This window comes from Lampris incognitus, chromosome 2, assembly GCF_029633865.1.
Source record: "Lampris incognitus isolate fLamInc1 chromosome 2, fLamInc1.hap2, whole genome shotgun sequence".
NCBI classification, from domain to species: Eukaryota; Metazoa; Chordata; class Actinopteri; order Lampriformes; family Lampridae; genus Lampris; species Lampris incognitus.
In genome coordinates this window covers 20,730,633-20,754,739 of record NC_079212.1, presented here as the reverse complement: position 1 = coordinate 20,754,739, position 24,107 = coordinate 20,730,633, and the positions used below count along the sequence as shown (strand labels likewise).

The window sequence follows — 24,107 nt, the reverse complement described above, 5'->3', positions numbered from 1 at the left end:
GGCTTTTAGTGGTGTCCTAGTGAAGTACACTCACATCGATGATCATGCGAACGGTGGGCAGGGTAGCAGCCAGGTTCTGAGGATGGGGTGGCCTCACTGTCACTGGGATGACCCCCGCATATAGACAGCCGTAGAAGGCAGCTATCAGGTCAATGCCTGGGGAGATGGTAGAAAGAGGAGTGGTTGGGCATCAGACTGACCACTTCACAACAAAAATACTCACAAATAAAACCAGATTAAATTAAAAATGGAAGACAGAATCTAAATCATCTGAGGTCTATGTGTGTTCGTGCCTGTGTTCTTTTAGACAGCTCACCTGGGGGATAGAGCAGCACCACATTGTCTCCCGTGTTGAGACTTCCCCTCTCCATCAGAGCAGCAGTGATCTTCTCAGCTCTCTTGTGAAGCTGAACACACGTGGCTGTGCACACTGCTGCCCCCTAAAGGACAAAATGTGTACAGTTAAAATGTCATGCATCAAAATCCATCCATCCATCCATTATTATGCAAACTGCTTATCCTGTTCTCAGGGTCGCGGGGATGCTGGAGCCTATCCCAGCAGTCATTGGGCGGCAGGCGGGGAGACACCCTGGACAGGCCGCCAGGCCATCACAGGGCAAGCATATAAAGGTCAATTATGAATCATGAAAAGGGCAAACATTTTTATTTGGCGATATATTTTGAAAGTGGGTTTAATTTACGTATTTTGACATATTCTTTGTATTTGCATCAGATTGTTATATTATTCATTAGAGATCTATATTACCAACTGAATGGGTACTGCACTGTATATCTTGTGTGTTTTTCCTACCTTGGCATTAAGCAGTACATAAAGAACATGGTCTGGGTCTGTTTGGGCTCTCCACTGCAGGGCTTCAGACAAGAACTGATGCTGCGAAAGATCAAAGAAAGGGATGTTTAAGGATGTGTCCCTACTGGGAAGCAAAGTAAGTCCACCCTTGGAATCTAGCAACTGAGCTTCCCGACTTACAAACTAAAGGGCCCTTTAGACCTCATCAAGACGTGATAATGAATTTTTCAACAGTGTGCCATTTCCATCTCATCTGTTATAGAAAAAGAATGTCAATAATGCTGCAGCAGTTAACAAGTTATTTATTTGTTTCGGTTTTTTTTTTTGGGGGGGGGGGGGGGAGTTTTCCTCTTTTCCCCCAAATTGTACCAGTCCAATTACCCGACTCTTCTGAGCCGTCCCAGTCGCTGATTCACCCCCTCTGCCAATCCGGGGAGGGCTGCAGACTACCACATGCCTCCTCCGATACATGTGGAGTCGCCAGCCACTTCTTTTCACCTGACAGTGAGGAGTTTCGCCAGCAGGACATAGCGCGTGGGAGGATCACACTATTCCCCCAGTTCCCCCACCCCCCTGAACAGGTACCCCGACCGACCAGAGGAGGCTCTAGTGCAGCGACCAGGATACATACCCACATCCGGCTTCTCACCCGCAGACACGGCCAATTGTGTCTGTAGGGACACCTGACCAAGCTGGAGGGAACACGGGGATTCAAACCGGTAATCCCTGTGTTGGTAGGCAATGGAATAGACCGCCACACCACCTGGATGCCCCAGTAACATCTGTTCAGTGTACAGAATATACTAATTACACAATATTGGATATAATTGGGATTTAAAAAATAATTTTGAGCACTTCTAGTGAAAATGCCATCACACGTCTAAAGAATTTAATGTACTACATTAAACGCATTATTACTATCTTCACCTGACTGGTAGCATTTACATCCCTAAACCTGGATAAAGAGAATTGACATGGGAGGCTAGCAGTAACTAGTTACCCTCTGAAAAATAAGCAGGGACTAACCAGTACACTAAGGGGGAATCAGCATTTATACCACCAAGGATGGCATTAACAGGCAAGAGGAGAGTCAGCAGTTAGCAATTTAAAAGGGGGAAAGACAATGAAAATAAACAAACAGCAAAATAAACAAAAGAGCAAAACCACTCTTGACGTTGTTAATTTTTCTGTGGACAGACATACAAACACATGGTATTTGGTTGTGGCATTTTGCTGGCAATCTTAATGTGTCTGACATCGCCCTTCATGCCTTCGACTCTTCCAGAGGGACCGTGCTCTGGTACTCTGGCAGAGTGGACGGCGGGCACAAGGTAAAGTGGGCACTTCATGCAGACCAGCTGCTCTGACCACTGACCAAGCCATGCTGGGCATGGGAGCATCACAGCACACACAGCTATTTAACACAGTGAGCAGAGGTGCACACAAGTTCTTTAATTGAATGTGTAGGTGTCCATATTTAAGAATCCTATATTCTTCAGTTTTCCCAAATAATACTAATCTATCACAACAAACCATGCTGTGATGTCATAGTTCCCCTAGTGCTACCAAAGAGGTCATGGGAGACTGCAAACAGTGTAACGCTACACTAATCAGTAATAGAAACACAATACTAATAGCACATTTAAAATGAAAAATATTGTAATCACTTCCACTATACACAAATGTAAAGATTTGTATAAATATGTTTTAAAATTCACTCAATTAATAACCTGAAGTCTCATTTCTACATTGAAAACTCTACTGCATATATCACAGCTAAACACAGGCAAGAGAACAACCATCTAATTGTTGATTTTCTTTTTGTGTGTGTGTGTGTGTGGACCTCTGCTGATCAAGGTGCCAACCTGGACAGAGATCGTTGTGGTTTAGGCCAAACTGAACTAGTGGCCTTGGGATTCTCACAACTTAAAAGCACATCTGACTGACAAAAGCAGCAAAAGCAATAGCAGATGGGGCCAGACTAGAGCCTTACCATCATGGTGGGCCACATACAGAGCTACAGACCGCCCCAAAGAGAACAGAGGCAGAACAATAACAAAACAAACATTTTAAGATAAGAAATAAGCAGACATTTTCCCTGATAGTTACTATTCCATCTTTAATTGAGTAACCAAACTCATTACATTTTAAACTATTTATCAGTTTATTGGAAGGGTGTTGGTTCATAGTTTAAATGTTTTTATACATAGGTGGTTGAAAAAAGTTAAGTAGAAATAATAGGTTACACGTTACTTTAGTGGGTCGGAAATTACCAAGTAATTTCCTAGTAATAAGGTGGTAATTATCATGTAATTTCTTAGAAATAAGGTTGAAATTACCTTGTAATTTGGGTTAGGGTTAGCTGTAAAATTACCTGTAAAAACTACCACCTTATTACTCGGGAAATTACAAGGTAATTTCAACCTTATTTCTAAGAAATTACGTAAACTGTAATAATTACCGCCTTATTGCTAGGAAATTACTAGTTAATTTCCGACCCCCTAAAACAAAGTGTTACCAAATAATATAATGAATTTTTATCCTGTTGTATAGCTATCAATTTTGGCATCACCGATATAGAAACTCTTAAATCAGATCCAACCAGTCATGGTAATACACACTGAACTGCTGAAAAATCACTGTTAATGATTGCTCCAATTTCCTCTCAACATGCTGAGAGATGCTATATCCACACTGGGAAGGGTGGTTAAACTCCCTGATGTCAATGTGCTAAAAATTGTGGTATAGGGTCTGTGTAATAGTACCTTTCTAATAAGGTCCTGGTCCTCAACCATGCCCAACTCTCTGCCTGCAGCCTGGGCGATCCTCTTTCCTGCAACCAGGTTGCCGACCATAATGGAAGCTGGACCTACACCCACTGCATTGAAAAGAGATGAGCAGGCTCAGCTACAGAGAGCAACTTTTCACAGTAAGTACACTAAATTGGAATAATGCAACAATCTTGACACCTGCAAGATGAGGGGAAAAACTTAATCCAGCAACGTGAAGGCTATGCAGATGAACCAGCTCTGTTTTAACGTGAATACTCGCAGAGTTTTTTTTTCAAAGCTATTCATAGTGAGCAAAGAGTGGTTTACACAGCAGAGGAAGAAACAAACACCTGGGCACTCATGGCCAATGCCGCAGAAAGTGGATGTAGGCTTTGGAATGTTGACTTCGGAAAGCCGCAAAAATTTTCAGATAGAGAGCTCTTCAATTTCCTCAACCTTGGGAAAGGTGCATTCCAAGGCTATTTGACTCAACATGATGTTTCTAACAGTATTTCATTTGAAACATGCAACACAACTCAGGATTCATTTTTGACCAAACTGATCACTTCCTTTATCAGCGATCAGTCAAAATGACAAATGTTTATAAGACTGCTGCAAGCATGAACGCAAATGGCCCTGGAACATATCTGGCCCGCTGCCTGTGCACAGTGCCCTACCTGGTTGTTTCTGCCGTGGCTTGGGAAGATTGGTGACGCAGGTATGAGGGCACATGAGGATGTTGCATGGGTGAAGGTTGCCTTCCAGGAAGCTCTGCTTGGTCTCACAGATGTGGATTCCCCCAAGGGGGGTCTTTGGAAGAGTGTTGGCTGGGACAAGTGCCAGGCAGTACAGGCCCACTTGGTGAATACTGTCAATGGCCTAACAGAGAAAACACACATCATTTAGTAAAATCTGAAACTGTAATCAAGATGTCAATAGAGTCCAAGGTCTGATCTGCCAAATTTTTGCAAAGAACAAGATTTGAGTGTTGTTTGTGTCTTTTGTTTATGTCCTGAAGACCAAGGGCCACAACTGAAACAAACCTTTGACTTTTTGTATGATCTCTGAAGTCTGAGACACACCTGAGTTTTATGTTTTAAAACCAAGTCCAAAAAACTAAAACAGAAGTGGGCAACACAAGAGGGCTGGTGAGAATGATCAACTTCCAGCTGAATGAACAATATTATACGATTATAATACAACTATTATAGTACTACTGTGCACTTCTAATTTATTGCTGTACCATCTACTAACTGTACCTGACATGAGACGCACTGTTGGCTAAAATATGTCTGTGATACTATTATGTAGCAATGTCCAGCTACTCTGTAATTTGAATCTCACATCACACCCTACTGATGCTCTAAGGCAGACTTCCACCAAATGCACTTGATATGATATGCACTATTGGCTACAATATGATTAGCATTTAGTGCTCTGTGATGCCAGTTGGCGACACATGAATTTAACCACTAACTGATGATGACTGCTGCAAACAGCTCTCTTGTAAGTCACCTTGGATAAAAACATCTGCAAAATGAGAAAATATAAAATATAAATATAAGAAACTTTAGACAGCAAGCAGAAATATCCAACACAGTGGATGAATAGAAGAGGGATATATGTTAAGAGTCTAGATAGACTGACAGATAACGACAGACAACATGTGCGGAAAGATAGAGACTTGTTTGAATCGAATATTAAATTTGGGATCAGTGAGACCCAGCATCATTTAAATGGGTTATGAGCTCTACCTGTAGCACTCGACTCATCCACTGGAAGCTGTCTTCCTCACTGGCGTCAGGCCTCTGCTCAGCCACTATCACAATCCTCTCATCATAGAACACAGTCACTGAGAACACAGCGATCCTTAACAGCAGCAACAGGATTGGGCAAAATAACACACAAACACATGCATGCACGCAAAAAACACGCAAACACACACACACACACACACACACACACACACAGGAGGATTAGTATGACCATCCTTCAACCAGAGGACCATGATGCAAGCCCCCTTGGTTGCAAGCATCTACCCTGCCGAAGGGTCCTTGAGCAAGACAGTGATTTCATACAGGTCAGAGGAAAAGCTGTTCTGTAGCTTACCTAGCATTCTGACCTCCCTTTAGAGGAGAGTGAGTGAAAAGAGACCATGGGGTCAAATTATGCATAATTAATACTATCATTATCATCATCATCATTACAATAATAATAATTACAAGGACACACACAATAGTAGATTATAAAACACCATAGACAAGGTGTTCTCTTAAGTATGTTAAATGGATTGCATTTATATATTGTTTATATATCGCAATAGACAAAGCACTTTACAAGCAATGAATGCCTCACATTTACCAGAGCGCGCGCATGCGCGCGCGCACACACACACACACACACACACACACACACACACACACACACACACACTCATACACCAACGTCAGCGTCAACCATGCAAGGTAACAACCAGCTCATCAGGGGCAGTTAGGGGTTAGCTGTCTTGCTAATAAAGGATACCTCAACATTTCTGCAAGAAGCCGAGGATCGAATCAGCAACCCTCCAGTTATCAGACGACCTGCTCTACCTCCAAGCTGCTGTCGCCCTGATGTTCTCTTAAGTGATATCAGACACACTGATATATCCATATAAACTTGATGGACTTTACTGAGCCACTTTACCATCCAAATTTTGCAGTTTTTTTATCCTCTTGACTGTATCCACATACGTATCTGCTACTGCGATGAGTCAATTTTCCCTGTGGTGATTGCAAAAACTTCACCCATCTAATGTAAAGCGATGGATCCCTTACCTCCCCCTGTAAACTGTTTTGACCGGCTCCACTGCCAGTGCGGTGGCCACAAGATCATCAGCGTTGTGCCGTCGCCCACTAACCATCAGCAGTCCTTCATTCTTCCCTACAACAAAAACCAGGCTGCCCTATGGAGGAAGTAGGTGGGGTGAGGGTGGTGAGGGTTAGCAAACAAGAACATAACAGGAGCTGGGGCAGTTCCATTTAGGCTTCATCAAATTATAACAAACTGTTTTAACACTTGCACAGAGCAGGGATTTGTTTCCGTTTGTGTTTTTCTTACCGGTCCCACAAAGCCCAGCAGACCAGTGCGTGTAAAGGCGATCTCTCCTATAGGTGCTCCAGCCTGATTCACAGGGATCACCTACAGATTGATGTGAGAGATAACACCCTGAATTCAAAATAATCTTCATTGTGGATTTCTTGGATGCACTATAAACTATCCAAGCTAGAGTTTAGATAACTGCATTAAAGCAAAGAGTCTTTTGCTAGCGTTGGTGAACAGTGCATTCTGCAGCTTCCACATTCAATATGAATTAAGACATTTTTATAAAGCCAATTTGGCTTCGTCTAGTGTGGGGGTCAGCAACCTGTGGCTCTTTTGCCCCTCTCCAGTGGCTCCCTGTGGTTTTGACAAAAATTATATGGAAATGAATAATTGTTATTTTTTTTAACATTTTAATTTTCATTTATTATTGTTGTAGACCTAAAGTGATTCTTATGTTCTCCACGCTGAATAAAAAATGTTTTAACATATCGTCAACTAAAATGTGCGTCATAGCCTACGTCTACAGCCCGGTGCCTTTACCTCTAAATCTTGCGGAACTTCAATAGCGGTTGCTGCTCTTGATTCTTCATACCTCAAGCGTGAACTAGATAATCCAAATGTCGCTTCTGCCTCACAGATGAGTCAGTGTTGTAGTCGAGTCACTAAACCTTGAGTCCAAGTCGAGTCTCGAGTCCAAGTCCAAGTCCTCAAAGAAGAGTCCGAGCCGAGTCCGAGTCAAGTCCCCAGTACCTGAGACCGAGTCCGAGTCCAAGTCATCAAGGTTGAGTCTGAGTCGAGTTCCAAGATGGGCTCCAGTGTTCCACTCTGACTGCATCTCACTTACTTTTCTGGGTGCATCCTTGACAGATGTCTGTTGAAGTTTGAGGTTGTTCCAGTCTTCTCCTCAATAGTTTGTTTACATATCAAACATCTAGCAGTGCTCTTGCTGGAATTTGATGTAAAATCCATGTAAGCAAAGCACACAATTTGGGGCATCTCTTTAGACTAACTGTTACTGAACATGAGGGTATGCATGTGAATCCGCATGTAGGTGGAACACACGTGCCTGACCTTGCACGAAATTGAATAATGTTACGGTATTAATATAGCTATCAATGTCTTATGCCAAATTATTAGGGCCTATTACAAAAAAAAACTAACAAAAACAACAAAAAAGTCTATCAATTAACAAGTCCGAGTCCTCATTTCCAACTTCCGAGTCCGAAAGCAGTCAATGCTCAAGTCCAAGTCCAAGTCATCAGTGCTCAAGTCCAAGTCAAGTCACGAGTACTGAAAATCAGTACTCGAGTCAGACTTGAGTCCGAGTACTGGACTCGAGTACTACAACAGTGCCTGCAGTACAGCCCTGATATTGAGAAGATCCTCAGTGATGTTCAGAAACAGAAACAGCATTAAACAGGTGAGAATGCTATCCTTTAATAGGCTATCATTTTGCAACAAAATATCTGTTTTAGCAAGTTACAATTTTGTCAACGGTTTGAATTACCCTTAGCTGTTGTGTTTTGTGCTCAGGCCTGAGGCTTGATTGCTGTACGTGGTTGAGGAAAAAGAAGATGATTACCTCGCACTGAACCGGACTTCTGTTCAGTGTTGGGGTTTTTTTTAGTAATAGCATCCCCCCAATAAAAAAAAAACAAAAAATTTTAGCAGTTTTCTTTACTGTAGTTCTACAATTTCATAAATGCAAAAAAAATGTGGCATTATTAGTGTAAAGATAAAGTACCAAATAGTCATAAATACCCCACATATGGTAAAACTTAATGAATTACCTTCATTATAAGGCTCAAATATGTTTTGTGGCTCCAGACAGATTTTTCTTTTTGGCCAAAAATGGCTTTTTTGATAGGAAAGGTTGCTGACCCCTGGTATAGTGGATAAATTTATTCTATCCACTGGATAAGACATGAAAATGCTATAACCATTATTGGTATGATATTTGAAGTGGGGGTATGACTTCAAAAGTCATCTCAGGGTTTTGTTCCTTTTTTTTTGTTTAAACGGAAGCGGTTTTGAGGGGAGATTACATTTCCTGTTTGTTACTATTCCTTATTACATCTCTGAAAATCTTTCATAACAGTAACATCAAATTAACATAACCTGCTCTGTGAGTAAGCAAAAAAATAAAAATAAAAAAACAAAGGTTTGGATTTGAGTCGCACAAGTCACATTGCTAGCCTTGAAAGATCCTAGGCTTGCCTTGCCATATTTTCTGAGATTGGAATAAAACATGAATCCAGACCTCAAAGGTGTTTTTGGTGACCCCAGGCAGGCCGTAGTACATGGTGCCTCCAGCCCGAGAGTTTATCACAATCTCCCCTATCTCATCTGTCTTACACAGCTGGGGAGGCCCGTCCGGTTTCACAATACACATCAACGCTGCAAACACACACAGACAAACCAAGATTGGCACTAAATGAAAATCATTTAACATATATCTACATACAAGACTCTGCCCTCTGATGTTGAGAAGCCAAAAACAAACTGATACTAAGAAAGCAAAACTGACAGCAAAGGAACTGACACTAAATACACTATCACAGGAAACCATGGAGGAAGTAAAACTTTCAGCAAACCTCAATGAGTGTGTGTACGTGTGTGTGTGTGCGCATATTAACCTCCTGGCATGACGTGTCCCACATCCTGTACAGTCAGGGCAGAATTCTTGTCTTCTGTGTTTACCCTGATCACCCCATGGCTTAAGCCCCCCATTGACAGGATGGCCCTGGCTGGTAGAGGCGCGCCTCGTGCACCAGGCCTGCAGGGTCAAAGTGGTAATGGAGGGAGGAGATAGTGCAAGTAAATAAAAGGTGAAATAAACACGGCGAGAATGAAAAAGCAAGAAAATGAGATGGCAACTCTTGCTGTCTGCACACAAAAACTGTGGTGGCTAGGTGGTGCTCTGTATCAGAACCCTTTTTTTCTGGAGTGGCATTATGCAATTGCAGTACCTGCGAATGGCCACAGTGAGGGCCTCAGGAGAGGAGGCACATGGACAGATGACCTCAGGCTTCAGACCATGAGACTGGAACACGTTCAGGAAGGCGTCACACGACGACACAGACCCTGAAGACAAGCAATTGGGAAGTTCAGAGAGCTGGCAAAAAAAAGTGGTGACTGCATTCGTAAACAGTTATTCATAAAAAGAGATTGTATGCTGTTCTGGTGATACCCGCGACCCTTAGAGCAGGATAAGCGGTTCGGATCATGGTTGGATGGATGTTGTTCAGGTGATAGGGACTCACAGGGGTTGGCTCCATCAGCCACAATCAGCATACGTATGGAGGAGAGGTTGGTGTCCCTCTGGTCCCTGTGAGCCATCATGGCCCAGTGAAGGTCACGGCACTTCACCAAGGCAACGCGTGCTGTGGAGGAGACAAAAACGAAAATGTTTTTAATAAAATTGAATGAACCCACTAAAGTTTAACTCTGACAACTGGAGCACGCCAAAAAACCCAAGCGGTTTTTTTTTAAGTCATGACAAAACATGTACTTTTTTTATCAATCCAACCTCAGATAAATCGAGGTCGGATTAGTCGGGAACCCTCTTTCAATACTGTTTAACTCAATTTAGTGATGCGCAAGTTGAATCAAACCTTATCATAAGGAAATGTGTGTGACTTGTTCACGGCAGGCATTTGTTTCAAGCTAGAGATTAATTTGTAACCCAGTAAAAGCAAGAGCATATTCATAAATATCTGGAAAATGGATCAACCTAGAAATTAAAGAGTTTTGTTCAGTCCGTGCAGAGGATGAACTCAACAGGGAGCAGTGTGGTATAGTCACATGAAAAATAGAGTGTCAAAATAATGAATAGAAAAGTTAATAAATGAAAACAACAGTTAAAGCTGCTGTAGTTTACAGTATAAAAGGCATCCTACGCGTGCTGGGAATGAGACAGAAGACACTGATACGTCATGTGTGAACAAATTCTATCCAAACATCTTACTGGTAGAAGCTGTATTTGAACAGGGAAACACCAGCTGTACAGAAAAATCATTATATCAGTACGTTATTTTATGAAATTGGTTAGGTTTGGGTAGACAGTAAGTGAATTAATGACAAGAACAAATGCTATTCATCTTATTTACTGCAACAACTCTTCCTAACATTATTTCCAGTTTAAAATGCTAATGGCCCATATTGTGTCACACAGGCTACGCACTGTGGGTTATGGGATAAAAATGACCATATTAGGCTACTTCTTCCGAGGAGTTCATGCTCACTATCATCTGAAAACACCACCAGATCCATGCAGTAAAAGTAAAAATCAGGCTCAGTGATGAGAAACAGCCTTTGACACATAGCATCACATGACACAAATTTTTTATTTTAAAAAAATAACATTATATTTCATTAATAAACCATAACAAAATAATGTTTAATCTTTTAGTAAAAAAACAAACAAAAAAAGCTTGAGGCCCCTGTTCTGTTGACTATGTATATGGTAGTCTTTATAGCCTTTCCACCATGACTTTTTTTTTTCCCTCCCCAATTGTACTTGGCTAATTACCCCTCTTCCGAGCCATCCTGGTCGCTGCTCCACCGCCTCTGCCGATCCGGGGAGGGCTGCAGACTACCACATCTCCTCCGAGACATGTGGAGTCACTAGCCGCTTCTTTTCGCCTGACAGTGAGGAGTTTTAACAGGGGGACGTTGCACGTGGGAGGATCACGCCATTCCCCCCAGTTCCCCCTACCCCCACGAACAGGCGCCCTGACCGACCAGAGTAGGCACTAGTGCAATGACCAGGATACATACCCATTTCCGGCTTCCCACCTGCAGACACAGCCAACTGTGTCTGTAGGGATGCCCGACCAAGCCGGCGGTAACACGGGGATTCGAACCGGCGATCCTCATGTTGGTGGGCAACGGAATAGACTGCCACGCCACCTGGACACCCTCCATCATGACTTTTTTTTCTATCCCTTGTCATTTGATCTTCTCTTGTTATTTACGCTTTGGGGTTTTCTTGTACATTGTTTAGTTGTGGGGTCACATAGTTAAGAAATTAAGTTGCATTCCTTGTCTTCATTTTGTTTCTTTGATTATTTTTGAGTTTTTTTTTTTTAAGGCCAATAATTTTTTTCTCTTGCCTGCCATTTGTTTAATTTTTCTGGTTCTTCAATTTGAATAGATGTGATTGCACGAAACAAACGTCTTTTGAGAGGTGAAATGTGAAGTTGTGCTCGGAAAGGGCTGAACCTTTGTGAATGTAGACTCTCTGTACCCAGGACATCGGACAGGCTTTCATGACGGCGTAGGGCACTGTGATGGTGTGGATTCTGTTCATGACACTCTGCAAACAAACACACACATTTCATCATTTCATCATCTCCTCCACTCCTCTATAAGCAAGGCTATGAGAAACAAAGGCTGCCCGCCTGGATATATAGATTCTCCACAATTATTTGAGAACCAACTCACCGTTAAAACCCCATGCCACAAACCCATATCTTTTTTGCAGTCCAACACGTTCACCAGCGTTTCCCCTGAGACAGCACACACAAACACATACACATGCACACGCAAACACAGATTAGGCATGTGTACAGTCACATGTTTGTACAAATGTTCTAATTTTGGCTGAGAGAGAAAAGAAAGTCCTCTTGTCTGGTTCAATACATGGAATATACATATTTTTTGATTTAGTCATGCTTCAAGGCCCCTGTGACACACTCACAAAAGAGCCAATCTTCTCCTAGACAAAATGCCAGACTGTATTTTGACTGTGTTGCTCTACGACTGCCTGGCCTCCATTAGGAACAGGTCAACTACATAAATGAATGATCAGACAAGGCAGTTGGTGAATGGGCCTTGTGCAGAGGAGCTCAGAAGATGAGGCCTGATGAATCATTCAGAAGTGATTTGGTCTTTAGATTAGGGGACAAAAAAAAAAATCTTTTCAGCTCACAAGGTTCTCTGATACTCCACTGCAGACTCAATTTGCTTCCCAAATTATTTTCTTTCTTTTCCCCCCTCTTTTTCTCCCCAATTGTACTTGGCCAATGACCCCACTCTTCCAAGCCGTCCCAGTCGCTGCTCCACCCCCTCTGCCGATCCAGGGAGTGCTGCAGACTACCACATGCCTCCTCCGATACATGTGGAGTCACCAGCTGCTTCTTTTCACCTGACAGTGAGGAGTTTCACCAGGGGGATGTAGTGTGTGGGAGGATCACGCTATTCCCCCCAGTTCCCCCTCCACCCTGAACAGGTGCCCCGACCGACCTTAGGAGGTGCTAGTGCAATGACCAGGACACATACTCATATCCGGCTCCCCACCCGCAGACATGGCCAATTGTGTGCGTAGGGACGCCCGACCGAGCCGGAGGTAACATGAGGATTCGAACCAGCGATCCCCATGTTGGCAGGCAACAGAATGGACTGCTATGCTACCCGGGCACCCTTCCCAAGTTATTTTCAAGCCAATTTTGAAGTTACCAACAAAACTAGCTGAACAGAAAAAGAAAAAAACACTGGTGGGGTAAAAAAAATATTCCAGAAATGTCATAGGTATGCTTGAGGCGGAAAGGTTGACGTGTAATTAGGAGATAATGCAATGAAAGGCAATGGAAAGTGAATGTTATTTTTTTCTCCAATGGCAGGCAAACCTTGAGAACTCCTCCTCATTTTCTCTCACTGTTTTTGAGATGTGAGCCTATGCACAATTTGTATAATCCCTTTAAACCAACTAATGGAACTATAGCTACATCTTTAAATACTTTCAGAAGTTCACTTAAAATTTACTTAGAGCAACAATCTTGAAGATTCCTACTTGAATAAATGTCCATTAAGTTACCCTCTTTCACCAATGAGGTAACACAATGATGATTCAGCCTATCGGCCATTGATGCAAGCAAGCCCTTGCATTTGCACTAATACTGAAAAATACAAACACATGTCTGTGTCGACATTACCGCCAAAAATCCCAAACGTCACACAGGTAGTAATGTTGTATGTCACCCAGCCGTGGTTGTCTACCAGACAGGATAGGTGGATCAACTCTCTGTGTTAGTGTTGCGGCAGACAAACTAGTTAGCGGTTTCGAAATGACTTCCTGGGAGGTGTATGCCAAAAAACAGGAAATAAAAAAAACAAAAAACTCAACTGTAATCTTTGAGATTGATACTTTACCATGTAGATTGTTACTGATATTTGACTAGTGCTGTGGAGTTTATAGCCAATTTTACCTAAAACAAGACAACAACTTTGAAAGTCTAACCCAAGGAACATATTACCATCCATCCCTATATCAAACTTCTTAATGAACAGATAGTCTTCTAATTCTGCTGGTACTTGTTAGCAAAGTGAAGAGGGTTCACCTTCACAGTAGTTACAGGCCTGCGACAGGGCTTGACAGTGGGTCAGCATGGAAATCTTGGACACAGCAACACCCATCACCGTCCCCTCCTTGCTGGCCTTGTACTAAGCAGAGAGAGAAACAGCAATACAAACATCATGTTAGCAGAAGAAAACAATGTCCCTAGATGTACAAGAAGACAGAGATAAACAATCCTGTCTACCTCTATGTAGGCAGTGTCAGTATTGGCAGTGGGGATATGGGGTTGCCAGTCTTTGGAGGGTTTGGTCAGGTACTTGGTGTCGGTCACCACCCACTTCATCCGAGGCCAACCTGGAGGACACAACCATACAGCGCCGCATACAGTATATGAAGCATACAGAAACATTTTAACCAACATGTAGGTACAATGACTTTTTGTGAAATGATAAAGAACATAACTAGAGTGACACCTTTCCCGCTGCAATCCTATAGTGTTGCCCAACAAAACTTCTGTCCATTCAATATTGCACATTCATCCACCCACCCTTACACAGTAGACATAAATCTTGCAATATAGCTCATACATTCCCCATAATGAGTCTTTCTAATGAGTCCCAAAGAGAGCGAGAGGGGGGTGGCTACTGCTGTGTCAGCAAAATTGGCAGTGGGGCAGCAGAGTTGGCTGACCTTTGAACTGCATGATCTCTCCATTTGGCGTCTTGGGCAGTCCCTTAAGACACACTTCACTGGTTAGTGCTAGGCTCACTCCACAGCTACCCAATAGAAAGCCAATTTGTTGGCTTCCTGCGTCCTGTGGAGACAGGCAGGGGTCAAGAGACATAGATGTATACAAAGAAGCCTATGAGCCGAAAAGAGACAGTTAAAAAAACTCATCTACACAGTTCGGAGTTCAATATGTTGGTGCTATCTTGTACCTTAAATCCATATTTTCTGAGGTCAAAGGCCATAATAGATTTTGCTCAACAGTGACTCCAGAGGAGTGCCTTATTGTTTTCTCGAAAAAGCAAAGCACATTGTAGTAATAAAAAAGTGTAAATTTGCTATGAATCTAAATCTTTAATAAATAATACTAATAATAATAGTAATAACAATTAAATGACCCTGCTAGCAGTATAGTTCTAGTGTTGAATTGAGAGGGGATTTTCAGTTTGCACATCCATATCTAAATTAACTCTTATAGACTCACAGGTATGTGTGTTTATTAAATACTTTACAACTCTTCTGAATAAGACGCCACCTGTCAGAAGCTAGGACCACTTCTTTTTATTTCAAAGGTTAGTTCACCACAAGAAATCCTGTTCCATTCTAAATTCAAACAGTGATAATTGTAAAGCAAATCACTTCTTTGCTTCCATGTGTAACAGCGTCAACCTTACCTGTCGTGATAATGGCACCTCGATGGGCACGGGGATGACCTCAGCCAACAGGCAGCCATAGAACGCGACCCAGAACATGCCTGGGTCACTGTTAGGGTAGACCAGCGCTACCTAGTGAACAGAAAGATTTTCCATTTCTTACTTTTACACATTGTGCAGGCACAGAATTACACCTGTTCTTGGCGCTCTTGCATTGGCTCCCTGTCAAAACTAGAATTGTTTTTAAAATTCTGTTGCTTGCATACAAAGCTCTAAATGGCCTTGCACCTGAAAGACATGCTAATTAGATACACACCAGCAAGAACTCTCAGGTCCAAAGACAGTGGTTTTTTCACCATCCCTCGTACTAACTCTAAAGCAGGGTAAGCTGGCTTTGGTATTTACGCCACAAGTAGATGGAACGCCCTGCCTGAGGACCTGAGAGAAGCCCCCCACACTGGACTCTTTTAAAAGTAGGTTAAAAACCTCACTTTTCACAACAGCCTACAGCTAAGTTCTTGGTGTGTGTGTTTTGTATATTTTGATATTTATATATTCTGCTCCGATTCCTGTATAACTCCACTAACAACGGTTAATAGTCACATTTATTTTCTACATTTGCACTTTTAAGAGTTTTTCGATTGTATTGTTATTTTATGTAAAGCACGTTTTGTTGGCTATTTATGAAATGTACTATATAAACAAAGTTTGTTATTGTTGTTGACTCTTACCCGATCTCCAGGTTTCAGGACAGGTTCAGTCTTGGTGCCCAGTTTATTCAGCAGTGTGTAGGCCAGCTTCAGACTGCGGCTCCATAGTTTACCTGGAGGTGCAGGCAACCAGTTACCATGCAACTCTCAGGGATGGAATAATGATCTGACAATTTTCATTGCTGTATTATTACTGCTCTTCAAGCTCAAAATCCCAAACGCACAGGAGGAATAGAGAGGGTTTTGGTGAGATAAAAAAAATTCTGTGAAATAATATACTAATATCATATAGTAGGCCTTGGGCTTTGGAAAAAGAGGTGAAAGAAATAGCCACAAAAAAAAAGTTTCTCCAAATTAACATCTTTAATTTCATGGGGTGAAGCATTGCTCACCATATGTGAGTGTGTAGAGAGGTTTGCCAGTGATGTCTAAAGCGGTGAGGGCAGGGCTTTTGGCCTGGGTGGCACCCCAGCGGGCAAGGGCAGCCTGCAGGGCCGGGGGCCAGTTACTGACCACTCCCAGGGGCTCCCCCTTTACTGGGATGATTTGACGTCCTTCCGGCTTGGGAGTATTGGGGTCTGGCTGGGGCACTGGGCAAAGGGAGAAGTGGCAAACACATGGGGGAGAAGCAGAAGATTAGAAGAGACCATGAGGAAAAAAACTGTTAAAATAGCCCACATTACAGAATATGGTCAAATGAGTTGCAAGGCTTTTTTTGTGTGTGTGAGCGTAAATAAGAACAAAAAACAGGATTAAAAAAGTTAAGTACATAGGCTTGTTTCAATTAAAGACTGTCCTATTTGTATTCTACTTCTCACCCTCTACGATCTCCTCTGCGTCGTCAAGAAAGAACTCGCTGAGTGGCGGTCTTTTGGGCCGCTTGAGTGTATTCAGAAGCTGCTGGATCTTAGTGGAAACCCTGCTGTTGACTGGCACACCTGGACAAATTGCATGAATATCCAATGTCACCAACGCTCAACCAGATGCACACACATTTCTATTCTACACTAAAACAAATCCCACTAACGGACACTCGCAGGCAGGCAGAACCCCCAACACACTGGCAAACTGTCAGAGGATCAGGAACAGAATCAGGAGCAGGAAGGATCTGAGAGGATGGTTTCTACTTTAGGAGACGCAGACAGCAGCTGGACAACTTGACTGAGAGTCAGAATACAGGAGGATCTCTATGTCCAGCCCTACGACATCAGACTCAGACAGACAGGTAACAGACAGGTAGGAAGAAAAACGGGCAGATAAGAAAGACAACAGGTCAGAAAGCAAGCTGGTCGGAGCTTCTTTGACATCCCTTCCCTCTCACCCGTTCGCATTCATATTACCTTTTCGTTTTCCTTTTTTAAAATGAAAGGCAAGACGGGTGGATATATGGACCCAAAAAACAAGAACAAAACACAACTGTCGTTAGCACCAAACAGTGCCTGGAATTAGAATGATGATGATGAAGAGCATGTGCAGATCACTTTTCCCATAAACATACCAATCAGCCCATTGTAATCTTAAAAACAATTAAGTCGAAGTAAAACAGCAACAAGTCTACAAAGTACTGTCCCTGTAACATGGCTATGGTAAACATAATCATCTGTTTAATGTTTGCGAGATGTCAAGTTTCAGGTCTGAAGTTATAGTTTGAGGTTGTTTTTAAGCAACTAGGGTAATTATCCTTATGTATAGATTCAGGCTAATATGTTTTCTTTCAAGAGCAACGTGTCCTGTAAGTACAATACTAAGCATGTGAATGCTGCAATTTACATAAAGTCCCCATTAATCTTTACTTTTTGCTATGTACAGAAAAATACCCATCACCCCATAGCTGTAAATTAGATCTTCAGATATTTCCATAAACCTTTTTGATGATGCTATTCTTTTTTTTTTCTCATGAAAAAGTTTTTGATTGATCTTGATTATCTTAATTATCTATTTCTTTTATCATATACCTAGCCCAGTGCAACAGCTACAAGTTCAACAGTGGGATTTGGGAGGACCATGTGACCCTAACCCAAGAGACCAAAGTCTTTATGATCTCGGTCCATAATAAAACAGGATTCCTACACAGTTTTGATGGAAAAAGTCATTATCTTTTGCAGATTCATCAAAAGGATTTATGCAGACAGTCATATATCACCTGGCCACTCTTAGTCATGTCATTACACTCATCACAATCTGTGAGATAATCGTAGGTCTAAAACTGTGTATTAAGACTGAACAAGCATAATTTTTCTTATCTTTACAAAATGATTTGTGCAATTTCTAAACTTTTAGTTGCAGAGATTAAAAGATTATTTTTGGTATTTTTCAAGGCCTATGTACATACCCAGATAACACACACACACAGATAGAGGTGTGTGTGTGTGTGTGTGTGTGTGTGTGTGTGTGTGTGTGTGTGTGTGTGTGTAATTATTCATGCTTGTACATACCGTCAGCAGTATCCAGCATGCTACAGCGGCTTTGTCCACGGCTCATGCCCCTGACAGCAGGGGGCAGGTCCACCCTGGAGCCCCTCTCCTGAGGAGTGGAAGACGTTACATCTGGGGGGACACTGTTCTCTGAAAGGGGGGGCATCGTTAAAAGGTAACGTCCAGTCTGTGATGAATACTATTTATTTATTTGTTTGCAGGTGGCATGCACAAAAAGTCTTATATTCCAGAGGAGCTCACCTATGCGTGTGTGGGCCAGTACATCAGCTAGTGCAGATGTGAGCTGGGGTTGGGGCTGTGGCTGGATCTGAGTCTTGGGCTCTCCGTGGGAGAGAGTGGAGGAGGCAGAGGAGGAGGTGGAGGAGCTCTGGACGGAGCGGTTGATCCAGTAATCGGGGCTCTGCAGGCTCTGGGCCAGCACTGCACTCAGAGCTGCCTGCCTGCGCAGTGAGCCCTCATCCTCTGAGGCCGAGGACGTGTCTAACAGGTGGAGAAGACCCAGAATCAGGATGGAGCACAGTAATTGAAGTCCAGATCAGTTCTACACTCAACACACTGATAACACCGATTTCAGTCGGGATTTATGTAGGTTTGGGTATCGTTGCGATTTTAACAGTACTAATAGATTACATTTATATAGCTCTTTATCTAGACCAGGGGTCTCAAACTCAAATTACCTGGGGGCCACTTGACAGGTAGTCTTATGGAGGAGGGCCGGTGCAATAGGGATGAAGAAAAAACTGTTTTACTATACAACCTTCACATCGTTTTTTATTTGTATTTCACATTTTAATATGAATAGGTAGTTAAGTTTCCTGCGAATTAACCCATCCTAGCTGTGACCTGTGTAGCTAGGAGCAGTGGGCTGCCGCCTTCATGCTGTGCCCGGGGACCAACTCCAGTTCTTTTCCCATTGCCTTGGTCAGCGGTACAGACAGGAGTATAAACCCTAACATTGCATGTTTCTTTTGATGGTGGGAGAAACCGGAGCACCCGGAGAAAACCCACTGCAGACACGGGGCAAACATTCAAACTCCACACAGAGGACGATCTGGGATGACCCCCAAGGTTGGACCACCCCGGGGGTCGAACCCAGGACTTTCTTGCTGTGAGGCGACAGCACTAACCACTGCGCCACTGTGCTATCCATGTAACTATGTACATAGCGTAGCCTGGCTTAGGCCTACATATTTAGCCTACTTCTTGCCAGAAACCTGGCACTTCTGCTGACAGAGGCGAGGTACATTCGCTTTCAGGGACTGGGCAGTGGACACCCTGAGGACAGCCTGGAGATGTTCATTGGTCAGTCTGGACCTATGCTTTGATTTATCAAAGTTCATAGTTTAAAACAGTTTCTCACACAGATAAGTGCTGCCGAAAAAACACATGACCTGCCTGAACAGTTTGGACAACTGTGGGAATGTTTTGGGAAGCCCACTGAGAAACTGTCCAAGCATCTCCTGCTTTCCTTGTGCCTCCCTGAACTTTGCCGTGAGCTCAGTGTTGCACTGCAAGTCAATGCACTCCATTTGAAATGTGCTTGGAGCACTGTCCACATCAAAGGAGAAGGGGGTCTGAAAATAACTGGAAAGTGGTGCTGTGAGTCTTAAAATCAGAAAAGTGATGCTCAAACTCCTGCTGCAGATTGTCAATGGCAGTCACATACTCATCAGCATTGACTCTGGCACCATCATCAATAATTAACTGGCATGTCGGGAAGTGGACAAATCTTTTCTCTGTGAGCTGTGTTTTCCATAGTCTGAGTTTCACAGAGAAGGCTTTCACACTATCAAATGCTACGGCAACAAGTTGGTCTGGCCTCTGCAGTTTTAAATTAAGAGTGTTAAGTGCCCGTGTGATATCAACTAAGAAAGCTAAATCCATGAGCCATTTGGGATCATCAATCTCAGGAACATGTAACCTGCCTTCTTTCATGAATTCTCTGATCGCCTCCCTCAATTCAAAACCCCTTTTCAGGGCACTGCCCCTGCTCAACCAGCACACTTTTGTGAAGTAAACACATCTCTCTATATGTTGCATCTATTTCCCCCAAAAATGCACAGAACTGATGGTGTTGTAAACCTCTTGAGCTGATGTAATTAATGCATTTCACCACAACAGTCATATTAACACTGTCAAACTTCAAGCATTTGCAGCAGAGTGCCTGCTGGTGAATGATGCAGTGCAATGCAATTGTGGGATCTACATCCTCTTCCGCCAGCTTTCTTTGAATCAGTGCTACAAGCTCATTTTTTCTCCTCATCATTGATGGGGCATCATCAGTGGTGATTCCAGCCAATTTATTCCAGGGTAAACCAGCACCCTCAATTGCATTGCACAGCACCTGAAATATATCTCTGGCTGTAGTCTTTCCCTGCACTGGATGTAAAGTTAGCAGTTCTTCTGTTAACTCAAAACGGTCATTGATACCCTTTACTCACTTTTTAAATTTTGCTATTCAAGTTTGACGATGTATCTCTGAAGTTTAAATAGTTTAAAAATAGTATTATAGTTGTTAAAATGTTAATTTTGGTGTCAGTCGTCTCCTAACAGACATACTAATATATGCAATGCATTAATATCTCATTTGGGTATTTATCTTGACAGAATATAGAATTTAAAAACCGGCGGTCAAAACCGCCCATGGTCGTTTTAGGTAGGAGTGAAATCCCGGTCATTCTACTCTTATCGGTTCTTTTCATTATTTTTTTCAAGAGAAAAAAAAAACAAAACAAATTAAGAACAGAATTAACACTGCTTCATGTCTGATCAGAGTGTTACTTTTAATCATTAACCCATTTTTGTATGCTTTAGTTAACTCCGTGTGGGCGCTAAGCTACTAGCATACATAACATACCTGAGGTGGATGTGGCAACGAGATGAACTAGGAGCTAGGCAATCGAAAACTGTGCATTTTTCTACCTGTATTTGATGCACTTCTGCTAGATGCCTTGAAATATTGCTTGTATTTCTGCCCTTACACGCAAAAGACTTGTTGCACTTTGCGGCAACAAGCACTGTCAGCATTGACTCTAGTGACAGTTCTCACTCTGCCACTGTCACTAAGAGCAGGCGCTGTGTGCGTGTGTGAGAGAGAGAGAGAGAGAGAGAGAGAGAGAGAGAGAGAGAGAGAGAGAGAGAGAGAGAGAGAGAGAGAGAGAGAGAGAGAGAGAGAGAGAGAGAGAGAGAGAGAGAGAGAGAGAGAGACAAAGACCTGGCCCTGCCTCGGTTCACACATACAACAGGCGCCGAGAGAGACAGAGCTCTTTTCTGGACTGAAATAGCAAAAATGCATCACAGACAAATGTCTTAATCTTATTGCAAATTAGAAACAGAGTTGGTGAGATAAAAGGCACAAGATAACATTTATGTAGCCTAAATAAATTGGACATTTATTTTCTTAATTTCCAATACCGATAGCAGAACCGTTATCGTCGGAGCTTATCAATACTACAGTCTTTAATAATTTAGCACTGGTGCCCGTTTTTTTTTTCTCTTTTGGATTATGTCCCTTTTTCTGCCCAATTGTACCCGTCCAATTACCCCACTCTTCCGAGCCGTTCCGGTCGCTGCTCCACCCCCTCTGCCGATCTGGGGAGGGCTGCAGACTACCACATGTCTCCTCCGATACATGTGGAGTCGCCAGCCACTTCTTTTCACCCGAAAGTGAGGAGTTTCGCCAGGGGGACGTAGCGCGTGGGAAGATCACGCTATTCCCCCCAGTTCCCCCTCCCCCTGAACAGGCGCCACGACCGACCAGAGGGGGCGCTAGTGCAGTGACCAAGACACTTTCCCACACCTGGCTTCCCACCCGCAGACATGGCCACTTGTGTCTGTACGGATGCCTGACCAAGCTGGAGGTAACACAGGGATTTGAACTGTTGATCCCCATGTTGGTAGGCAACGGAATAGACCGCCATGCCACCTGGACGCCCCTGGTGCCCGTTTAATACCGGGTTTCAGTACCCATCCCTAGATTTATGTTATAGTTATATGCTTCATGATTCTGCGGCTCCCTGGAAGAAAACTTGGTCTTATTACCCCATGAGTAGGTCAATGAGCAGGGTGATTTACAAAGCAGCACCCCAGCAACTTTGTAGGGAGTCAGGGTTTTAATTAAGGACACTTAAGTATCCTTAATCAAGTTCTGTTACATTCAGATATACATCAAATCACAGACATTTGTGTAGTTAGAGGGATGAACTGGAGCTGAGTGACTGAGGAACATTCTCCTCCTATTGTTACTTCACCATACTGCCTAATGAGCGAGGGTGTTCAAGAGGTTTACCTGGAGGTGTGTAGTTGTCCACAGGAGACTGGACGAAGGCAGAACGCCTCTTGGTGGGCATGGGCAGTGCCATCTTCTCTTCTTTATGCTTAGCCAGCGCTGCCTGAACAGCCTCTGTGTGGATATCTGGGTGACAGGGTAGGGAAACAAGTAACAAGAGGGAAGTAAGCAGGTGGGAAGAAGTCATAAATTGACTAGTTATTGCTGTTGCAGTTTTGTGTTTACTTGATGGATTTAACAGATTTTATCTGTTTGTGTATGTGTGTGTACCTGATCTGTAGCGCTCATCCCGTGCACCTCCACTGCGGTGTGTCCGGTGGTGTCTGGAGGCCGAGGAGGAGGAAGGGCCCGGGGCCTCCGTGCTGGGGCTGGGGTCTGCACTGTGGCCTGGGGAGAGCTGGACATCCAGTAGGGAAAGATCCACATCTGGAGAATGGGGGCAGGTATGCAATGATGTCATTACAAACCCACACAGCGAACATATACACACTTAGGCTTACACATACAGTGGGTCAAACACAATTATGAGGAAAAAGTCAAATGAGGCCTAAATATTTTATGTGTTCCCATCAAAATGTATGAATTCACAATGATTCTGGATTAGATTCAATTGAGTATCTCTAGCTAACTGTCATTCTGCCCCTCCCAGTGGGGTGAGGCCACAGGTACCCTATGGAAATGACGGCATAGAAGGATAAAGAGGACTGGCACAAGGACAGGAGGTGATCTTTCAGCTCCAAAGCTCCCAAATACCAGCTTTGACAACAAGGGCATGCTGTCAATAGCACTAATGAGGCTAAACAGCTACAGGTAGGGGTTTTGAGGTATGAAATAGGGATTTTCCATGTGACTTGGACTGGTGCAGTCTTTTTAAATTCCCGAAGAGTGAAAAAGCACCTGACAAATCTAGTTCTGAGTGTTAGCGCACAGCAACATGAACCAAAGTTGCCTATAATATTCATATGGCCCAGAAGAAAAAGAGGAAATCTATGCCACATCTTTAATTAGCTTAAAGTGACCTATTAAGGAAAAGGGTGTTTTCAGTGCCGTGCTAATCCAGGTCAAAGTTGTCGTTAAAAAAAGCTACACCACTGTGTGAATTTACTGACTAAGACTAACAGAAGAGGTCAGACCGCTAACCATGAGAGAGGTGACCGCAGGACAAAATTCACAAATTTACACTGTAATGAAACTGCTGCACTTCCGTTATGATGCACGTGCAGCTAAACCACTGCTATTCATCAAAATGGGGCACAAGGGTCACAGCAGCACACACTCTAACAACAAACACAGTGTCAACTTTAAAGAGCATTATGTGGGGATTTACTCCAG

The 24,107-nt window shown here is 43.0% G+C and overlaps 1 protein-coding gene across 3 annotated transcripts in view; it reads right to left on the bottom strand.

Annotated features, from left to right (window-relative positions):
• Window positions 1–24,107, bottom strand: part of dip2ba (disco-interacting protein 2 homolog Ba) — a 64,789-nt gene that overhangs the window by 15,745 nt on the left and 24,937 nt on the right. Inside the window, exons 3-27 of one of the 3 annotated variants that reach the window (XM_056275173.1) lie at window positions 23,046–23,201; window positions 22,776–22,901; window positions 18,728–18,967; window positions 18,488–18,616; window positions 16,871–16,990; window positions 16,445–16,642; window positions 16,074–16,165; window positions 15,364–15,474; window positions 14,654–14,777; window positions 14,208–14,317; window positions 14,007–14,109; window positions 12,112–12,176; window positions 11,890–11,983; window positions 9,930–10,049; window positions 9,636–9,750; window positions 9,303–9,442; window positions 8,927–9,063; window positions 6,682–6,762; window positions 6,399–6,526; window positions 5,337–5,451; window positions 4,260–4,461; window positions 3,577–3,689; window positions 812–892; window positions 317–440; window positions 35–156 (exon numbers count right to left, since the gene is read on the bottom strand). In XM_056275173.1, the coding sequence (XP_056131148.1) occupies window positions 35–156; window positions 317–440; window positions 812–892; window positions 3,577–3,689; window positions 4,260–4,461; window positions 5,337–5,451; window positions 6,399–6,526; window positions 6,682–6,762; window positions 8,927–9,063; window positions 9,303–9,442; window positions 9,636–9,750; window positions 9,930–10,049; window positions 11,890–11,983; window positions 12,112–12,176; window positions 14,007–14,109; window positions 14,208–14,317; window positions 14,654–14,777; window positions 15,364–15,474; window positions 16,074–16,165; window positions 16,445–16,642; window positions 16,871–16,990; window positions 18,488–18,616; window positions 18,728–18,967; window positions 22,776–22,901; window positions 23,046–23,201 (3,146 nt within the window). Of the gene's footprint in view, window positions 1–34; window positions 157–316; window positions 441–811; window positions 893–1,442; window positions 1,594–3,576; window positions 3,690–4,259; window positions 4,462–5,336; window positions 5,452–6,398; window positions 6,527–6,681; window positions 6,763–8,926; window positions 9,064–9,302; window positions 9,443–9,635; window positions 9,751–9,929; window positions 10,050–11,889; window positions 11,984–12,111; window positions 12,177–14,006; window positions 14,110–14,207; window positions 14,318–14,653; window positions 14,778–15,363; window positions 15,475–16,073; window positions 16,166–16,444; window positions 16,643–16,870; window positions 16,991–18,487; window positions 18,617–18,727; window positions 18,968–22,775; window positions 22,902–23,045; window positions 23,202–24,107 lie in introns of those variants that run through there. The other 2 variants (XR_008809867.1, XR_008809868.1) reach the window with 2 other exon arrangements.